Source organism: Prionailurus bengalensis, chromosome C1 (genome assembly GCF_016509475.1).
Source record: "Prionailurus bengalensis isolate Pbe53 chromosome C1, Fcat_Pben_1.1_paternal_pri, whole genome shotgun sequence".
Lineage (NCBI taxonomy): Eukaryota > Metazoa > Chordata > Mammalia > Carnivora > Felidae > Prionailurus > Prionailurus bengalensis.
Genome location: NC_057345.1, coordinates 111,561,446 through 111,583,731, shown reverse-complemented (window position 1 = coordinate 111,583,731; position 22,286 = coordinate 111,561,446). Strand labels below are relative to the sequence as shown.

Below are 22,286 nucleotides of genomic sequence, written 5' to 3'. Positions count from 1 at the left end.
GACAGCTCAGCGCCTGGAGCCTCATTCAGATTCTGTGTCTCCCTCTCTCTCTGCCCCTCCCCTGCTCATGTTCTCTCTCAAAAATAAATAAAAATGTTTTAAAAAGTTTAAAAAAAAAAAAGATGTTCTCTATTATGCTAAGAAGATATTAAAGTCAGCTGCACACCGGGGCACCTGGGTGGCTCAGTCGGTTAAGAAACTGACTTGATTTCGGCTCAGGTCACCATCTCACAGTTTCAAAGCTGTGAGAGTCTATGTGCACAGAGCAGAGCCTGCTTTGAATCCTGTCTCCCTCTCTCTGCCCCCACTAAACCCCACCTCTGTCTCTCAAAAATAAATAAATAGGGGTGCCTGGGTGGCTCAGTCGGTTGGGCGTCTGACTTCGGCTCAGGTCATGATCTCGCGGTCCGTGGGTTCAAGCCCCGCGTCGGGCTCTGTGCTGACAGCTCAGAGCCTGGAGCCTGTTTCAGATTCTGTGTCTCCCTCTTTCTCTGACCCTCCCCTGTTCATGCTGTCTCAAAAATAAATAAATGTTAAAATAAATAAATAAATGAATGAATGAATGAATGTTAAAAATAAAATTAGCTCTTACCAAATTTCCTGACAAACAAAATTATATAACATACTGGTTGGCTCTACCAACAAAATAGCCATTAAAATAAGTTTCTCAACTGATGTTTTCTACTGCTTTAAGCCTCTGAAGCAAACAGGAGACAGAAGACTGACTGTAGCATCTCCCCCAGCCCCTGAGTTCTGCCTGCTGTCTGCCATACCTAGTATCAGAGAACTTGCTTATTATGCTCATTTGCCACAATGTTTGCTATAACTCTCTTTTCTCTGTCCCATTTTTTTCTTCCCCAATTCTTATTTGCTCAACTCTATCAGCTATCTTACATTTCTGGACTTGATGTACTGCTAACCAACAAGTACATTCTTACTTAGCAAATCACAAAGAAAATGATTATACTATCACAAATGGTAATATTAACTGAATGCCTGAGAGACAAAGATGGGAAGACTTTTTATTCCAAACCTCTTCAAATTCTCAAGTTTTGAACCATGTCAATCCACTATTTATTTAAAAATATACATTTTTTAATTTCAAAATATACATTTTTTAATTTCATGCAAATGTATGGAGTACCTACTATGTACCTTAATGGAGCTAATATTTATGGTTGACCATTGGTCTTTAGCTCTTCTCAGGTGTTTTCCTTACTAGTGACACCTAACAGTCTTCATTAACCCTGAGATGCACTTTCTAAACAGCAGCAAAAACATCCCTATTCAAGAGCAAGTCCGAGACCTGCTGCAATATAGATCCATAGCCTGCGCAGAGAATTCTATGGAAATTGTAACATGAAGAACAATCCAAGAGCAGTATCTTACTCAATGTGGCTATAGTAGGTAAGTGACTGGGTATTTCAAAAGATTTATTAGCAACACACCAATGTTCATACCAGATATATATTTAAAATAATTTAATTTTCTCTGTCCTGTTAAGCATATGTACAGATTAACTCAGGATTAACTTTTCCAAAAAACATCCAAAAGAATACTTACCCTAACAACAAATACGGGACACTTTACTTTATTTGTTGATGTTCGAACAAATTTTGTTGTTACTGCATTCATAGGATTATTCAACATCCCTATAGGTGGGACCAGCTACAAAAAGAGAAAATTGGGTTTTAAAGAGCTCCTGATTATGCACAGAGCATAAACCAGGGACAGAGCAAGGTAATTATTTCAACATGTAAAGACAAATTCAAGACTATATAGGACTTTCAAAAAACTATTATTATAGATAATAATCAGTCAGTATTAATTAAATTTAAAAAACTGAGACACAGGACAGTTAAATGCCCATTATTAATAAAAAAACAAAAAAATCAAGTACCAGATTTCACCAATTACCTCTCAAGGTCAACATAATAAAAACATGTTTCACAATAAGCCAAATTTAAAATTAGCTTTCGTATTCCACAGACTTTGAGGTAGTGGTCTTTTGTTAGACATGGCTTTAAGCCCCAAATAAAAAGTTCACCCACCATTAGAGTACAAGAAAAATTTTAATTGAGATAAAAACCAATGGAGTACATACATGTTATATTATCTCTTTAGGAATCTTTTGTTTTAATTATAAATTCGTAAAAAGAAAATTCCATGTTGCATTTGAGGTCACATAGTTTTAGGTTCAAATGTCCAAGCAAAGAGGTTTTATTAAACTAGTGTGACACATCTTAATACTCACATCATTATAATAACCTGCGTCAGGCTGAACTGCCCGCATGTCTCTCTGGTCTCTTTGCCATATTCTATTCTGTTTGAAATAAACAAATTAATTAATTAACATATGGCGCATTATACTCAGTTTCAAACTAAAGTAAGCATTAACAGAATGTAAGCTGCTATCAAATGGGGAGAAAATAGGATTAAAACCTTTTCACAGGTTCTAACACAAAGATAACAGTGGGTATCTTAAAGAGATCTTATCCTAGGGGTGCCTGAGTGGTTCAGTGGGTTAAGCACCAGAATCTTGATTTCCGCTCAGGTCATGACCTCTGTTGGTGAGGTTAAGCTACACCTTGGACTCTGCACTGACAACACAGAGCCTGCTTAGGATTTTCTCTCTCCCCCTCTCTCTGCACTTCTGCCACTCATGTGCCCACAGCACTCCTTCTCTCTCTCAAAATAAACACAGAAAGAAATTTTTTTTCTATGTTTGTTTATTTTTGTGTGTGTGAGAGAAAGAACGAGCATGAATGGGGAAAGGGCAGAGAGAGAGGGAGAGAGAAATCCCAAGCAGACCCTGAGCTCCCAGCACAGAGCCTGACGTAGGGCTCAAACCCACAACGTGTGAAATCATGACTTGAGCCAAAACCAAGAGTCGGACGCTTAACCGAGCAACCCAGGTGCCCCAGAAAATTTTTTTTTAAAAATCAGGGGCACCTGGGTGGCTCAGTCAGTTGTGTCTGACTTTAGCTCAGGTAACGACCTCACGGTTGGTGAGTTTGAGCCCCGTGTTGGGCACTGTGCTGACAGCTCAGAGCCTGCTTCAGATTCATATTCATTCTCTCTCTCTCTCTCTCTCTCTCCCTCCCTCCCTCCCTCCCTCCCTCCCTCCCTCTCTCTCTCACCCCGACCCTCCCCCCGACTCATATTCTGTCTCTCCCCTTCTCTCAAAAATAAAGACATTTAAAAAAAATTAAAAATTAAAAGAGAGAGAGCTCTTACCCTACTTACATTACTTAGAATCTCCCTCCTCTCTTTACTACTCCTCATCCCCAACCAATCATCCAAAATACTGCTGACCATTCTCACCATACTTTAATAAAAGGAAAAAGAATAAGGGATAGATAGGCAGATGTCTTCAGTTTCTTCAAAATCCTCAGCACAAAACAATTTCTGGTATCCTGCCCTTGGTTGTCTTAAGACATCTCAAGCTCTCTTACACTAGTTCTGCAACTGAATAACCTGGAAAAACCTAAATCTGTCTTCACCTCTGAATGAATCTTTTTCTCATGTCTGCAACATACTAATTATATCCAATATGCCAACAGGTCTTCAACAGGTCTCAGGTAAGAAAAAGCAAACATTTTCTTCATTGGAGGCCAGAGAAGACCAAAACCTGATCAAAGTAATAGGGTTAGTAATCAAAAGCGAGTCACAGAGGCTAATTCCTTGGTGAAGACAAGTAAATAAAGAACTCAAAGGGAGAAAGATCAGACAGAGGTTTCTGCAGACCCCTACCCTGCCTGTGAGTGCCACCCACCAGCAGGGCCTGAAGAGTCCCTGTGCCTTGTGCCAGAGCCTCAGACACGCAGAACCGCTATTCTGAACGTGTGTTCTCACAGGAATATCCTCATATTGGTAGTGTCAACATTTCATATGTACGTGGGTTTAACAAGTGTCTTAAGGCTGGCCTAGGGATTAAAGTACCACTTTCTAAGATTTGCTATGAACTTTAGAACAAGGCCTATTGCTAAATTAGAGTTTAAGTTTCACAATTTTTGAGAAGACTCACACATGCAAAGACTCAAAATGTACTGGTGACCAGCTGCACTCTGGAACTGCACTCCATCCCATTAATCCAAGGACACAGCCATGCTTATAACCCTGTATTTTAAAAACTTTCTTTTTTTAAAAAAAGACAAAGTTTGATCATCAGAAGCACATAACTTACCTCCAAATACTTAATTACAGATGGATTATAGTCTATGGTTTTTCGGTTTACTGCTTTTCTCATCCGTTTTCCATCAAAAGTAAGCTGTTGCATTGCTTGCTGCTGTGCAAAATCAGGTCGCTTATAAAAGAGTTGTCGAGGTGCTTGGTGTTGGAACCTTGGCATATGGAAAAAACGAGGAGGAGAACCAATTTCTGTAGCCATGGTGAAGTTTTCGTTCTAGGACACTAGGGTAGGGAAAAAGTACTTTCACTACAAACATCAGCACTAAGCACTGCTTGAAAATATTTTTAAATGAGTTACTTTTTACACTTCTCTTCCTTTTTCAAATAAGTATCATTTCTAGCTTTTAGTCAACCTATTTACAAAATGAACTATTGGATTTAATGGCAGAGACCAGTTACATATTTTAAAAAGGTCAATTCAGGGGCGCCTGGGTGGCGCAGTCGGTTAGGCGTCCGACTTCAGCCAGGTCACGATCTCGCGGTCCGGGAGTTCGAGCCCCGCGTCAGGCTCTGGGCTGATGGCTCAGAGCCTGGAGCCTGTTTCCGATTCTGTGTCTCCCTCTCTCTCTGCCCCTCCCCCGTTCATGCTCTGTCTCTCTCTGTCCCAAAAATAAATAAACGTTGAAAAAAAAAAATTTTTTTAATTAAAAAAAAAAAAAAAGGTCAATTCACAGAATAAGTGCTAATAAGCATTTATTATAAAATTCAGGCTGACGGAAGGAAAAAACCACAGTTTATAACAGCGTGGGGTGTGTGTGCTGAGTATTGTGCATGTGTGAGGTAGGGGGTAGGGAAGAACCACTGAGAACTGTTCACATTGTTAAAATGAAGTTTTCGGGAGGCGTCTGGGCAGCTCAGTCAGTTCAGAGTCTGACTTTGGCTCAGGTCATGACCTCACAGTTTGTGGGTTTGAGCCCCACATCAGTCTCTGTGCTGACAGTGCAGATTCTCTGCCTCTCTCTCTCTGCCCCTCCCCAACTTGTGTTCTCTCTCAAAAAATATATAATATTTTTAAAAATGTGTGTGTGTGTGTGTGTGTATATGTGTGTGTGTGTGTATATATATATTATATATATATATATAATATATATATGAAGTTTTCAGGGCACTAGGGTGGCTCAAGTGGCTAAGCATCTGACTTCATCTCAGGTCATGATCTCACAGTTCGTGGGTTCGAGCCCCATGTTGAGCTCTCTGCTGTCAGCACAGAGCCAGCTTCAGATTCTCTGTCTGCCTCCCTTTCAGCCCCTCCCCTGCTCACACACTCTTTTCCATTAGAAAAAAAAAATTTTTTGTTTAATGTTTATGGGGGCGCCTGGGTGGCTCAGTCGGTTGAGCATCCGACTTCGCCTCAGGTCATGATCTCACAGTCTGTGAGTTTGAGCCCCACGTCGGGATCTGTGCTGACAGCTCAGAGCCTGGCTTCGGATTCTGTGTCTCCCCCTCTCTCTGCTCCTCCCCAGCTCATACTCTCTGTCTCAAAAATAAATAAAAACACTAAAAAAAATTTAATGTTTATGTATTTTTGAGAAAGGAAGAGAGACAGAGTGCAAGCAGGGGAGGGGCAGAGAGAGAAGTAGACACAGAGTCAGAAGGAGGCTCTAGGCTCTGAGCTGTCAGCAGAGCACCTGACTCAGGGCTTGAACTCAGGAGCCACGAGATCATAACCTGAGCCAAAGTCAGACACTTAAGTGACTCACCCAGGTGCCCCCCAAAATAAACATTTTTTTAAATAAATAAAAATATTAAGCTTATCATAAGACCCCATTTTATTTATTCAAGAATAACTAAAAAAATTTTTAAATCTGGGGGGCATCTGGATGGCTCAGTTAGCTGAGTGACTGACACCTGATTTCGGCTCAGGTCATGATCCTGAAGTTCATGAAATCGAGCCCCACATCAGACTCTGTGCTGACAGCACAGAGTCTGCTTGGGATTCACTCTCCCTCTCTCTCTGCCCCTCCCTGACTTGTGGGCTCTCACTCTTTCTCAAAATAAATAAACATTTAAAAAATTTGTAAAAAAAAAAATTTTCTTTTTCTTTCTAATTTTTAATCTTTTTTGTCCTTTCAAATTTCCTAGGAATAGTGTAAAAAGAGCAATAAACTATCCTATTTCGTATGAATGTTGAAAGTATGTATATCTAATTTCAGGATCAAAACAACTACCACAGAAACGTATTTCTCAGCATTGTATATTTACATATTCATACAAGCAACACTAACATCTGAACAGAAAAAATATTCTCTTGATTTCGACTCAGGTCTTGACATCAGGTTCATCAGATGGCATCCCACATTGGGGCTCCGTGCTGAGCAGGGAGCCTGCTTAGGATTCTCTCTCTCTCGCTCCCTCTGCCCCTCTCCCCTGCTTGTGCTCTCTCTAAAAAAAATAATAAATTGTTTTAAAAAGCTCAAAAATAAATAAAAATCAAATGAACATCTTTAGGGGTGTCTGGCTGGCTCAGTCAGTAGAGCCTTCAACTCTTGATCTCAAGATCATGAGTTCAAGCCCCAATCTAGGCATGGAACCTACCTAAAATAAATTTTTAAAAACAAATAAACAAACAAACATTTTTAGGGGCTACACTTCAAGGAACTATATATCACCAAATGGAGAAAATGAAAATAAGAGCTTTATCCTTCATAATTACTGTGATTTCTACTTACTCTATTATTCACTTAAGCTACATTAACAGAACAACTTAAACTACACTCAGGTTTGTCCCCAAAGCATGTTCATCTATCTAGTGTGGAGGGAAGGTGGGACAAGAAAGATAAACTAAGGTACAGAGAGGACAAGTAATTTGGATATGATTATTAAACACTACATACTAACAAGAAAACCAAACGGCTAAGGAAAAAAAATCCACATGAAACAATGAACTCATCATGTCTTTATTGTACGCACAAGCCTTCAATGTTTCAAGCAATAAGCAAAATTTCATCAAGTGCCTACTTTATATTATACCCTGCACCACATATAGCATATCATTCTGATTTACTGAGTATCACTTCTAAGTTCAGAGAACAGATTTCAGACCTTGTGGTGGTTGGACCCATCTCTATTTTTGGCAAATACAAAGACTCCTGAGTTCACAAGAGTTTGCAGCATATTCTTAGCCTTCAAGCTTTCAACTACTCCCCCAAAATAAGCAAACCACTCAACTTCTCTGCCTATGTTTTCTCAACCTGGACAAGGAAGTTATTAATGTACCTAACTTCCAAGATTCTTTTTGCTCAAAGATACTATTTTAAATGAAATCTACTATTCTGTTAGCCAACACAGTGACTAGTCTGTTGAACAAAGTGGAATATCCAGACTTAGTTCTCCACTGTTTGTGCACACAAGTCTATACCAGCATTATAATTATGGTTCTTGTCGCAACTGACACAAAGTAACAGGTTTTGTAAGCTTCATCATGTGGCAATTATACCAAAATTATACCTGAAGATAGAAAAGTGAATAGAAAAAAACCGTAAGTGCTTTCCTTCAATAACAGTCATTACAAATTTCACATTGTAGAACTGTGCTAAACAAAAACTCATTTTATTGAACCTAAGCCTCCAAATAAAGTAACAAAAACTGTACATGAATGCTAACAAAGCCTCAAAAATTATGAAACGAATAGTACAATGAAGAGAAAGAACAGGAAGGTATTCATTAGTAAGGGTAAGACTTAAGTTGGAAATTAGATAGGAAAATTAATATAGGGTAATGAGCAGGCACTACCAAATGTACTGAGGCAGTTCCCAGCCATGAATACACACACATTTAGAAATTGCTGAAACAGTTGAAAAATCCCCATGGCAAAGGGAAGCATAATGAGAAATTCAATTCATTTCAAGAATTTATCAGTGAGCACTAACTACCTGACAGGCTCAAAAGACACACACACACACACACACACACACACACACACACTGCTATCAAAAGACTGACAGTTTGTAAGTAGGTATTGTGCCTGACTACAGTAGCTATGGCAGAATTTGGTCCAATTATCAAATCAAGTAATTCTTACCATGTCAACCAGTAATCAGAGCTTCTGATCACAAAAAAAAGCTTGTTTTCCCAAACTGAGATGAAATAGTTCTAACCAAGAGCAAATTATCTATGCATTAAAGAGCTAGGATAGCAAGTACAATAAGTATGGAACTTCTAAAAATAATAAAAGGTTTTAAGATCCCCACATGATTAACACAAACCTGGACTCCACTGTCAGAACCTTAGCCTGGAAACCTCTATTTTAAGATTATTGATCTCCAGGGGCACCTGGGTGGCTCAGCTTGTTAAGCGTCTGACTCTTGATTTCAACTCAGGACATGATCTCGCAGTTTTGTGATTTTGAGCCCTATGTCAGGCTTTGTGCTGACCATGTAAGCATGCTTAGAATTCCTCTTTCTCTAACCCACTCATGCTCTCTCAAAATAAATAAATTAACTTAAAAAAAAATTTTAAGACTATCGATAGCCAAACCAGTAAATATGTCCTGGGATGAACAGTCTACCCTAAATGAGATCTGATACCTACAAAGTCCCAGAACTTTGAGGGGACCTACATGAGTGGTAAACAAGGCCAGTAACAAAAGCATCATCATGATGCCTTTTTCTTCACTGCCCAATCTTTAATAAATGTGAATCCCCAACAAATTAGGAGAAATTATAATGAGACCATTCAGTTTTTTAAAGAATAAACAAGACAGCTGTTTATATAAGTAGTTTTTAAAAGTTCACATGATTCTGTATCTTGACTGTGGTAGCAGATACACGAACCTATCCAAAAGGTTATATCTGATTGTACAGTATCATTTATGTGACATTCTTGAAATAACAAAATAACAAAAATGGAGAACAGGAGTTAGGGATAGGGAAGGGGTGTGATTATAAAAGGGGAACTACTGTGGTGATGAACTGTTAAGGATCTTGACTGTGGTGGTAAATACACAAATATATACATATAATGAAATTACAGAAAATTACTCACACGAGCACCAGTAAAACTCAAGAAATTTGTATAAGATCTATAGATTAAAATCAGTATTAATCTCATCTTGTGATATTGTGCTATCATTTCCAAGCTGTTACCCCTGGGAGAAACTAGACAAAGTACATGAGACCATTAGGTTTTTTTTTTTTAATTTTTTTAAATTTACTTTTTAAGACAGAGAGAGAGACAGAGCATGAATGGGGATGGGGCAGAGAAGAGAGGGAGACACAGAATCTGAAGCAAGCTCCAGGCTGCGAGCTGTCAGCACAGAGCCCAACACAGGGCTCAAACTCACAAACTGTGAGATCATGACCTGAGGCAAAGTTGGATGCTTAACCAACTGAGCCAGTCAGTCAAGCACCCCATTCGGTATTTTTCTTCCAAATGCACTAAACATATAATCATCTCAATAAAAATTGATTAAAAATGTTAACATGAGGGGCACCTGGCTGGCCCAATCCATAAAGTATCTGACTTCAGCTCAGGTCACAATCTTGCAGTTTGTGGGTTTGAGTCCCACACTGGGATCTGCACTGTCAGCTTAGAGCCTGTTTCGGATTCTCAGCCTCCCTCTCTCTCTGCCCCTCCCCCATTCGGGTATTCTTTCCACCACCACCACCCCCCCCCCCTTTCTCTCTCTCTCTCTCTCTCTCTCTCTCTATCGGGGGCCTGGGTGGCCTGGGTGGCTCAGTCGGTTAAGTGTCAGACTTCCCCTCAGGTCATGATCTCACAGTTCAGGAGTTTCAAGCCCTCCATCAGGCTCTGCACTCACAGGGACAGCCGGCTTTGGAGTCTCTCTCTCTGCCCCTCCCCAGTTTGCGCTTTCTCTCAAAATAAACTTAAAAAATAATTAAAAAAATAAAGATTCTATCTCTACCCCTCTGCCCCTCTCCCCTGCTCACTTGTTCGCTCTCTGGGGGGGAAAAAAAAGTAAAGAAAAAAAAAGAGCATTTTAAGACTACCATAAATTTGTTGATAACTAAATTGGACATTAAAAAGCAAATTTTTTGAAATGTTTATTTTTGAGAGAGAGAATATATTAGTGGGGAGGAGCAGAGAGAGAGGGAGCCAGAGGTTCCAAAGCAGGCCCTGCACTGACAACAGCAAGCCCAATCTGGGGCTCGAACTCCCAAACCATGAGATCATGACCTGAGCTGAAGTCAGACATTCAACCAACAGAGCCACCCAGGCACCCCTAAAAATCAATTTTATTTAACTCTCAGTGTAGGAGTTTTCCAACTTTTATAGCTTTCAGCCACAGTTTCAACTGCAGAACTCTTCATAACCTGGGGTAAGGAGCTTGCACTGCATACTTAGCTGTGAAGTTACTGAAACATTTTAGTGGATACTGAACTTGACCAATTTAACATGTTACTTAATACTATACTTGGGCTTTTAGATTGTTTTCTGTGCCATTTCAAGAGCTTTTACATATAATCCACACATGAACATAATTCTGGCTGTCGACTTAATTAGAAAATAATTCAATATTCCACAAGTGTGATTCTGGGATAAAGAAATCTGTACTATCAATTGTTTCAATGGAGATAAACTCAGTGTGGTTTTTCCCCTTGTCATTAGCATACAAAACAAGAGAGCTTTTCCATTTTTATGTGTTTTTTTAAACTGGATTATGTATTAACTTACCAACTATTTAAGCCAATAAAAACTGAACAAACGAAGTCTCACTGGATTACTGAATTCATCTTTGCAAAAGTAAAAATGATGCAACATTTTCTAGATAAAGTAATCTCCTAAACTAGGAATAAGGAATTCAAAGATTCAAGTATGAGCCAAACCAGCAGTTCCCAAAGCCAGGCTTTAAGGCTCTCATCTTCATTCTGATTTAACTGTATGGGATATAAACCAAGCAGCAGAGATTTTTTTTTAATGTTTATTTATTTTGAGGGAGAGAGAGCAGGGAAGAGAAAGAGATAGAGGAGAGAGTCAATCCCAAGCAGGCTCCACACTGTCAGCACAGAGCCCGACGAAAGGTTCAATGAGAAAAACCACGAGATCATGACCTGAGCCAGAATCAATAATCAGGCGCTTAACCAACAGAGCCATCCAGGCACTCCGTGAGCAGCAGCGCTTTTTAAAGCGTGAATCATCAAACAACCACAACCAAGATGCAGAACCCTCTGTTATCAATCTCCTATCACTACCCCTAATCCCTGGCAACAACTGATGTTTCCCATTACCGTAATTTTTCTCTTTTGTTGAATGTCATATAAATAAAATCACATACTGTGTACCCTTTGGAGTCTGGCATTTTTCACATAGCTTAACACTTTTGATATTCACCAATGTTGTAGCAAGTACCAATAATTCCATTTTTTTAAGTTTTATTTATTTACTGAGAGAGAAAGAGAGAGAAAGCAAGCAAGGGGAGAGGCAGAGAGTGGGAGAGAGAATCCCAAACAGACTCCACACTATCAGTACAGAGCACGACACGGGGCTCAATCCCATAAACCATGAGATCGTGACCTAAGGCTGAAATCAAGAGTCAGATGCTTAACCGACTAAGTCACCCAGGTGCCCCCCACCAATAATTCCTTTTTTATTATGTGGATATACCACATTTTGTTTATCCATTCTCCAATTCAGGAGAATGCCTGTAGCACTTAACAATTTGAACAAAATTGCTACTGACATTCACATGTAGTTTTTGTGTGAACTGTTAAGTCTTCATTTTTCCTGAGTAAATATCTAGGATTGAAACTACAATGGTGGAGGGCGCCTGGGTGGCTCAGTTGGTTTAGCGTCCGACTTCAGCTCAGGTCATGATCTTGTGGTTTCATGAGTTTGAGCCCCATATCAGGCTCTGTTTGCTGTAAGCACAGGACCCACTTCAGATCCTCTGTTCCCCTCTCTCTTTCTGCCCCTCCCTCACTAGTGCTCTCTCTCAAAAATAAACATTAAAAAAAATTTTTTTAATTAAAAAACAAAACTACAGGGTCATGGAAGTTTTTGTTTAACTTTATGGGAAGCTTTCAAAAGATTTACCAAAGTGGCTGTACCATTTTGCATTCCCACAGCAATGTATTGTATGTGGGAATGTATGTGTTCCAGTTGCTCTACATCCTCACTAATAATTAATATTGTCAGCTAGGGAGAGAAGGATTGTTTATTTTCTTAGTCACCCTAACAAGCGTACAGTCACATCTCACTGTGGCTGTAATTTGCATTTCCCTGATGACTAATGATGCAGAGAATCTTTCAAGTCCTTACTTGCTCCCCATACATCATGTCCAGTCAAGTTTCAGGTTCAAATCTTTTGCTCATTCTTTAATTCGGTTTTTTTCTTATTATAGAGTTTCAGAATTATTTCTGTACTCTACATATAAAATCTTTGTCAGATATGTGATCTGCAAATATCTTCTCTCAGTCTGCCACTTCTTTTCACTCTCTTCAGAGTATCTTTCAAAAAATGGAAGTTTTTATCTTTTTTTAAGTTTATTGGGGGGAGGGAGGGAGAGGGAGAGGGAGAGGGAGAGGGAGGGAGGGAGGGAGGGAGGGAGGGAGGGAGGGAGGGAGAGAGAATGAATGAATATCCCAAACAGGCTCTGCACTAGCAGTGAGGGGCTCGAACTCATGAACCATGAGATCATGACCTGAGTTGAAATCAAGAATCACACCACAAAGATTAATATGTGGTGTCGTTAATGTTAACAACATCCAATTTATCAATTTATGTTATGCTTTTGGTCATATGTAAGAAATTTCATCTAAGCCAAGGTTACAAAGATTTCTCTCCTTTGTTCTCTTCTGCCAATTGTATTATTTTACATTTTACATTTAGATCTCTGATCTATTTGAGTTCATTGCCACATTAGGTATAAGAGATAGTTTAAAATTCTTTTTTCTCACATGCTGTCCAATTGTTCTGACTCCATTATGTGGAAAAAAGGCTATCTTTACTGAATTGCCTTTACACCTTTATCGAAATCAACAGACTGCATTTTTTCTATGGGTCTACCTCAATACCCTGATCACTGTAACTTCACAGAAGGTCTTGAAATCAGCTACATTTCAGATCAAATCCTCCAACTATGTTGTTCTTTATCAAATGGTCTAGCAATCTGTGTTCTTCTGCCATTTTATAATTTTTAAAAGCAGTTTATCATTATCTACAAAAAAAAGTGTTAGTGATTTTGATCTGGGTGCACCAGGCTGAGGAGAAATTACATTTTAACAATACTGAGTCTTCAAACCACAAACAGTAATTCTCTACAAATATTTAGGCCTTCTTTGATTTGCTGCATCAGTGTTTCGTAGTTCTAGACACACAGATCCTGTATACACTTTGTCAGATTTACACCTATTTTTGGTGCCACTTAAGTAGTACTGTTTTTTACTTATTTCCATTCCTGGTTGTTCATTGCTAGTATAAACAAATACAATTAATTCTTATACATTGTCCGTATATTCTGCAACCTTGCTAAATTCACATGTTGGTCCTAGAATCTCTTTTGTAGATTCCTTGGAGTATTCTACATAGACAATCATATCATCTGCAAATACGGGCAATTTATTTCTTCCTTTCTGTTCTAAAAACTTTCTTTTTTTGCCTTATCACACTTCTCCATCTTAAAGGAGAAAACATTGTCTTCACTAGTAAGCATTATGGCATTAGCTACATACTTTTGTAGATGCCCTTCATCACATAAAAGAAAAACTCAATTCCTAGAATTTCTAGTTTGTAAGAATTTTTATCAAGTATGAAAAATTTTGTCAAATGCTTCTTCTCAATGTACACAGATGATCATATGGCTTTTCTTAGTCTTAATACAGTAAATAAGCCTCAACAACTGTTAAATGTGGAACACACTTGCATTCCCAAGATAAATCCCACTGGTCATGATGTATCATCCTTTTAATATATTGGTGGAATTTAACTCACATCTTGTCGTGACTTTTGCATCTATGCTCATGAAGAATATTAACATAGTTTTCTTTTCTTGTAACATCTTTATCTGGTTTTATTATCAAGCCTCATATAATGAATTGGGAAGTATTCCTTCTAACATTTCCTGGGAGACACTGTGCAGATTTGGTATCTTTTCCTCTTACATGTTTGGTAGAATTCACCTGCGAAACCATCTGGATGGACTTCAAGTTTCCTCTACTGGAAGGTTTTAAACTATGAATTCAGTTTCTTTAAAAGAAGACTATTCTAGGGCACCTGGGTGGCTCAGTTGGTTAAGCATCCAAATCTGATCTCAGTTGAGGTCTTGATCTCAGGGACATGAGTTCATGCCCCGTGTAGGTCCCCATATTGGTCACGAAGCCTACTTAAAAAAAAAAAAAAAAAAAAAAAAAAAGATGAAGACTATTCCAGTTATCTATTCCTTCTGAGTGAGTTTTGGTAGTTTGTTCTTTGAAGGAATTGAGCAGTTTCACTCAAGCTGTCACATTTTGGGCATAGAGTTGTTCATGGTATTCTTATTATTGCTTTAATGTCTATAAGATCTGTAGTGATAGCTCCTCTTTCATTCCTGATATTGTTAACTTGGTCTCCTCCCTCACTATCCATGCTCTGCTTCTATTAAACAGTCTGTCATTCTTTCAAGTAAAACACCAGGTTCTGTAAAAAGTGAATATTAATATTACTATGAATATTACATAATTTCCTCAGGGAACTATTGTACTTCTGTAAATAGCAAAAGTGCTTTATCCACACTTCCCATTTCATCACACACTATCCATTAGTCTGCTTGGCTTGCCATAACAAACTAGTACCGACTGAGAGGCTGAAACAAAAATTTATTTTCTCACAGTTCTGGAAGCTGAAAATCTGAGATCAGGGTGCCAACACAGTCAGGCTCTTGGTTTGCAGACAGCCACCTTCTTGCTATGTCCTCACATGGCAGAAAGAGACAGCAAGTACTCTGTGTCTCTTCTTATAGGGACCCATCAGGAAGCCCCTACCTTCATTCCCTCATTTAAACCTAATTATCTCCCAAAGGCCAGATTTCCAAATCCCATCACATTGGGGGTTAGGGCCTCAACATATAAATTTTACAGAGACGTGATTCAATCCACAGAACGCTCTATTTAAAAAAACATATATTCAAGGTGGGTCGGAGGATGGGTGATACAGGTAATGGGGATTAAGGAGTACACTTGTCATAATGCACACTGGATGATGTATGGAATAGGTGAATCACTACAATGTACATCTGAAACGAATATAACACTGTGTGTTAACTATACTGGAATTAAAATAACTTGAGGGGGAAGGAAGCCTGGGTGGCTCAGTTGGTTAAGCATCCAGCTTAGGCTCAGGTCATGATCTCACAGCTTGTGAGTTGGAGACCCACATCAGGCTCTCTGCTGTCAGTGTGGAGCCCATTTTGGATAAATAAAAAATAAGGGTCGCCTGGGTGGCGCAGTCGGTTGGGCGTCCGACTTCAGCCAGGTCACGATCTCGCGGTCCGGGAGTTCGAGCCCCGCGTCAGGCTCTGGGCTGATGGCTCAGAGCCTTGAGCCTGTTTCCGATTCTGTGTCTCCCTCTCTCTCTGCCCCTCCCCCATTCATGCTCTGTCTCTCTCTGTCCCAAAAAAAATAAATAAACGTTGAAAAATAAAATAAAATAAAATAAAAATAAAAGTAAAAAGAATTATAATAATAATAAAAACAAATTGGGGCACTTGGGTGGTTCAGTCGGTTAAGGATCTGACTCTTGATTTCAGCTCAGGTCACAATCTCACGGGTTTGTGAGTTTGAGCCCCACATCAGCCTCCATGCTGGCCATGCGGACCCTGCTTGGGATTCTCTCTCCCCCTCTCTTTCTGCCCCTCCCCTGGGCTTACACGCTTTCTCTTTCTCAAAATAAATAAATAAATTTTAAAATAAAATAAATTAGAGGCGCCTGGGTGACCCAGTTGGTTAAGCATCAGACTTCAGCTCAGGTCATGATCTTACAGTTCGTGGGTTTGGGCACTGCAATGCACTCTGTGCTGACAGCTCAGAGCCTGGAGCCTGCTTCAAATTCTGTGCCTCCCACTCTCTCTGCCCCTCCCCCATTGGTGCTCGCTCAAAAATAAGCAAACATTTAAAAAATTAATTAAATAAAATAAATTAAAAACGCAAAACCAAAGTGGCGCCTGGGTGGCTCAGTCAGATAAGTATCCAACTCTTGATTTCGGCTCAGGTCATGACCTAACAATTAGTGAGTTCGAGCCCCAAGTCGGGCTCTGCACTGACAGTGTGGAACCTGCTTGGGATTCTCTGTCTCCCTCCTTCTCTGTCTCTCTCTCTCCCAGAAATAAACCAAAAAAAAAAAAAAAAAAAAAAAAAAAAAATATATATATATATATATATATATATATATATTCTCAAGGGTTGATATTTAATTAAATTATTTTTAATGTTTTACCAATAACATTCTCAGGTGAAATTGACTTTTTTTTTCTTTCCAACTACCAGTGTAAGGTGGTAGTAAACATAAAATGACTATTAGTAGAAATTTGATACCACTGCCTTGAACCATGCTAAGGAGCCAAGAGTTTTATCCATTACTGCTTTCACACCATACATACAAATGTCAACATAGTAAAAAGGCCTAATAATATCTTAGTATTATGAAAGTAGTTCTGACCTTAATTTGAAAACTCGCCACTGCCATACAGAATTAAATTCAAATAACTAGCACAGAAGAACTTATTACAAACTATGAAGTACATTATTAATTTAAGATATTATTACAAATTATTCACAAGAAACATAACCAATAAAACCTGACCAATTCCTAAGCTTTCCAAATTTATTTATGAAAATGATAAAGCTATGCTTTCAACTTGATGAATATACACCTTAGAAAGAAATGGGAAATTCCACAGAATCTAAAAAGAACAAATAAATAAAACTATCTTGGTTGGAATGAAACAAACAAACAAAGCAGGCCAGTGGTATGCTATAAACACTCTCAAATTTGTTTATGCTTGTATCACTTATAAAAAGATATGCCAGAGGCGCCGGGGTGGCTCAGTCGGTTAAGCATCCGACTTCAGCTCAGGTCACGATCTCGCGGTCCGTGAGTTCAAGCCCCGCGTCGGGCTCTGGGCTGATGGCTCAGAGCCTGGAGCCTGCTTCTGATTCTGTGTCTCCCTCTTTCTCTGCCCTCCCCCATTCATGCTCTGTCTCTGTCTCAAAAATAAATAAACATTAAAAAAAAAATTTTTTTTAAAAAGATATGCCAGAAACACTATCAGTTATGGCTTCTGGGGAAGGGAATTAGATGACTTAATGTAAGGAGGAGAAGAAACTTACTCAACACCTTTTGAATTGTAGGTGTTCAAATTCTATTGGAACCATCTATTATATGTGTTACCGCCCAAAATAAATGAGATTTGTTTCATAGGTAGTATTTAATGTTCCGGTATATTAAAAACTCAATGTAAAACACTGTAAAATTTCACCGTCTCACTCAACTTAAAAAACAGAAGCCAGAATTCAGTTTTGTTTTTAAGAATATATTTTTCCAGGGTACCTGGGTGGCTCAGTTGTTAAATATCTGACTTCACCTCAGGTCATGATCTCATGGTTTGTGAGTTCGAGTCCCACATCAGGGGAGCTCGAGCCCCACTTCGGGTGAGCCTGTGCCCCGCTTCAGGTGAGCATGAGCCCCAGATCCGGTGAGCTCAAGCCCCGCTTCAGGTAAAACACAAGGCCCACTTCAAATAATCCCCGCTTCTCTCTCTCTCCCTTCCTCCCTCTCTCTCCTCTGTCCCTCCTGTGATTCTCTCTCTCTGTCCCTTGCTCACTTGTACCCTCTCTCCGTCTACAAGAACATATTTTTCCATTTCAGTATATAGTATATGCATTATCATTCTAAAGCAGTAAGGGTCCTAGTTGATCTCCTTTAATGAGTAGATAGTATCCATTTATAAATGACAAAAATACAAGTTTAATTGAATATTCTATTTGGGATTAAGTTTTCAACCAAAAACTTGGATAGTTTTTAGCTGGAAGCTCTGTAAGGCTGAAAAACATGCTTACATGCTTGACATCTATGTGATAGGTCTCTCCAAATTGAGAATTCAATTCAATACAGTTATTTCTGGAGAACTGACAGTTTCACTAGTACATTATTTCAAACACACAGACAAATAAGGCACAAGTCTAACAACTATTTTCTTTGGAATACCATTTTTAATACTTTTAACCAAAATTAATTTTAAATGGAAAATATGACTGTCAAAAAAACTGTCCTTTCACATGTGCTTACACAATACTGGAAGAGAAAAGGAAGACTTATTCCAGATTATGTGACTGTTTATCTGTTTAGATAAACTAACCTTGGGGGCACCTAGGTGGTTCAGTCAGTTAAGCACCTGACTTCAGTTCAGGTCATGATCTCGAGGTTCATGGGTTCGAGCCCCATATCAGGCTCTCTGCTGACAGTTCAGAGCCTGGAGCCTGTTTTGGATTCTCTGCCTCCCTCCCTCTCTGTCCCTTCCCCACTCACACACACGCTATCTCTTTCAAAAATAAATAAACATTAAAAAAAATTTTTTTTAATGTAACTAACCTTGATGGAACCCTGATTTAAAAAAAGAAAATGTTAAACAAGTATCAGTGAGGATGTGGAGAAAAGGGATACCTTGTACATTGCTGGTGGGAATATAAATTGGTATAGCTACTACAGAAAACAGGATAAAGGTTCCTCAAAACATTAAAAATAGAACTACCCCAGGATCAAGGAATTCTACTTCTGGGTAATTATCCACAGAAAATAAAACTACTAATTTAATAAGATATATGCACCCCATGTTTATAACCTAAGTGTCCATCAACAAATGAAAGGATAAAGAAAATCTGTGTGTGTGTGTGTGTGTGTGTGTGTGTGTGTGTATGCAACACAATATTTGGCCATAAAAAAGAATGGAGTTTCAACATAAAAAAGAATTGCCAGTTTCAACAACATGGATGGACCTTGAGGAAACTATGCTAAGTAAAATAAGTCAGAAAAAGACAAATACTGTATAGGTGAAACTTACATGTGGAATCTAAAAACAAAACAAACAAACAAAGGCCAAGTTCATACATTTAAGAAAACAGATTAGGGGCGCCTGGGTGGTGCAGTCGGTTAAGCGTCCGACTTCAGCCAGGTCACGATCTCGCGGTCGGCGAGTTCAAGCCCCGCGTCAGGCTCTGGGCTGATGGCTCAGAGCCTGGAGCCTGTTTCCGATTCTGTGTCTCCCTCTCTCTCTGCCCCTCCCCCGTTCATGCTCTGTCTCTCTCTGTCCCAAAAATAAATAAACGTTGAAAAAAAAATTAAAAAAAAAAAAAAAGAAAGAAAGAAAACAGATTAACAGACTGGTGGTGGCCAGAGGCAGGGGATGAAGGTGGGAGACATGGGTGAAGCGGATCAAAAGGCACACCACTTCTAGTTATAAAATAAATCGTCATGGGGATATAACGGACACTTGTTAATGGACACTAACAATACTGTATTGCATATTTGAAAGCTGCTAAAACAGATCTTAAAAGTTCTCATCACAAGAAAAAAAAATTTGTAACTATGTGAGGTGATGGCTATTACTAAATTTGTGGTGATCATTTTTCAATATATGCAAATACTGAATTACGTTGTACACATGAAACTAATATAATGTTGTATGTCAAGTATACCAGAATTTTAAAAATATAGTGCAAAAAAAGTTATACAAAATAATTTATTGAATTTATATATAGTTCAATTAGGTAACCTGGGTAAATAAAATTAGGTAAATAGAATTTGTCTGTCACATTAGATAAACAATACATATTAATTAATATTAGGTAATTATTGCTAATTTTCTTTTCTTACTGCTATATGGTTAAGAAAATCTCTTTATTACTGCTGATGATGAACACGGAGGTTTTTAGAAGTCTGCATCTTTCAGAGCTTATAAAAAACCTAAATGAACAAATTAATCCCTCTCTAACAACTATTAGAAGTCACTTGAAGATCCTGTTCCATCTCAATATCACATTATTATGGACACTGATGATCCCATTATATATGCTGAGTCAAATCTGTATTGTCTATTACATAATTTGCATATTTTTAAGCCTTGGTCCACTGTGAAAACAACACATGGTAATAACAGATTATCTGTTATAAGAGGAGAAAATAGGGGCATCTGGATGGCTTAGTCAGTTAAGCATCTGATGTCAGCTCAGGTCATGATCTCACAGTTTGTGGGTTTGAACCCCACATCAAGCTCTCTGCTGTCAGCACAAAGCCCACTTTGGATCTCCTGCCTCCCTCTCTCTCTGCCCTCCACCCCCCCTCCCCAAAACAAATAAACACTTAAAACAAAAGAGGAGAAAATAAAGTAGAAAATAAATATACCACCATTTGCCATTAATCATGTGTGCAATTGTGGATTATGTACATTTTTATTCTTTTTTCACATTAATAATTACAATTTAAGAGTTTTCCATATTACAAAACTCTTTGTAAATGTTTTTAACAACTTCCTAAATGTTCCACTAAGAATATGATTTACTTAGGGGCGCCTGGGTGGCGCAGTCGGTTAAGCTTCCGACTTCAGCCAGGTCACGATCTCGTGGTCCGTGAGTTCGAGTCCCGCGTCGGGCTCTGGGCTGATGGCTCAGAGCCTGGAGCTGTTTCCGATTCTGTGTCTCCCTCTCTCTCTGCCCCTCCCCTGTTCATGCTCTGTCTCTCTCTGTCCCAAAAATAAATAAACGTTGAAAAAAAAAAAAATTAAAAAAAAAAAAAAAAAAAAGAATATGATTTACTTAAATGTCTCAATGTAAAGGAAATGGAAAGGAAAGGAAATGAGCCTCCACCATCTCTTCTTTAATAAGATCTCAATTCACAGACAATGTCCTCTATGCTGTATTTGCCGATGGAAGTGGACAACAATTATCTTGGGTTTGTTTGGTGATTATAATTTCAGGTCTGTCACTCTTGTGACACTGGTGGACATTCAAAGGAAGAGAGAAAATACATATAATCATCTCAACTAATTTTTACTTCTAACAGGTAAACGTTAAGTAGCAGTGCAAGGGTGATCTCTGTTTACTGTACCGTGACATGCAAAAGGCTCTCCTAATAATCCACATTCAAACTGAAGAGGAAAACTGAAATCTCTAATGAAGCTGTATGTATTTATGAGTATCAATGAATAAAAACTGCTTGGATGGTTTACCTTTAAAAAATCTCATTGCTGGATTTTTTAAAAGTATTTTTAAATTTTTTTTAAATATTTATCTTTGAGAGAGAGGGAAAGACACAGTGCGAGTGGGTGAGGGGCAGAGAGAGAGGGAGACAGAAAATCTGAAGCAGGCTCCAGGCTCTGAGCTGTCAGCACAGAGCCCAATGCAGGCTCGAGCTCACAAGCTGTGAGATCATGACCTGAGCCAAAGTCAGGTGCTTAGGTAACTGACCCACCCAGGTGCCCCTGGTATTTTTATACAGAAGCACACATAAGATTATGTTTCAGCTGGTCTTATGCAAATGTCATAAGAGGCTCACAAGAATCTAACCCTGTATTTCCCCTAGGAACAACCATGTAGTATTTGCTAATTCAGTGTCATAACAATATCACAAAATATTATTGCCATGAATAACAGGAATCAACTAGAGCTGGGAATACTTACTATTCACAGGGCAAAAATAATAGAATTGGATGGGAAAGACAGTACAAGAATGTTCTCATTCTCTTTTTAATCTCTTCCAACTATAAGAGCCCCTTACTCAAGTCAGTCTTAGAAGCAAGTTCAAGATATACAAGAAAACTGTACCACTCTAGAATACTATTCACAACTCCTCCACAGAACACCTAAGTCTTGGGGGGAGAGGAGTACAAAGCATTTGAATAAAAAGTATAAGGAACTAGGAAAGCTAACTAAGACTCTATTTGAGGCTCTGATAACTTCCCTGTCAATGCTGGGGAACTTTTTGACACTGTGATTTCTTTTTTAAAGTTTTTTTGGGTGGCTCCTGGGTGGCTCAGTCAGTTGGGCATCCGACTTTGGCTCAGGTCATCTCACAGCTTATTGGTTCGAGCCCCACGTCGGGCTCTGTGCTGAAAGCTCAGAACCTGGAATCTGCTTCTGATTCTGTATCTCCGTCTCTCTCTGCCCTTCCC

General features: G+C 38.8%; 1 protein-coding gene across 8 annotated transcripts in view; it reads right to left on the bottom strand.

The window, feature by feature from the left end:
• WDR33 (WD repeat domain 33) overlaps positions 1–22,286 on the bottom strand; it is a 109,206-nt gene that overhangs the window by 65,026 nt on the left and 21,894 nt on the right. For all 8 annotated transcript variants that reach the window (XM_043576446.1, XM_043576448.1, XM_043576450.1 and 5 more), the window contains exons 2-4: positions 4,187–4,413; positions 2,255–2,323; positions 1,564–1,668 (exon numbers count right to left, since the gene is read on the bottom strand). In XM_043576446.1, coding sequence (XP_043432381.1) covers positions 1,564–1,668; positions 2,255–2,323; positions 4,187–4,390 — 378 coding nt within the window. In that variant the 5' untranslated portion in view covers positions 4,391–4,413. The remainder of the gene's footprint in view (positions 1–1,563; positions 1,669–2,254; positions 2,324–4,186; positions 4,414–22,286) is intronic.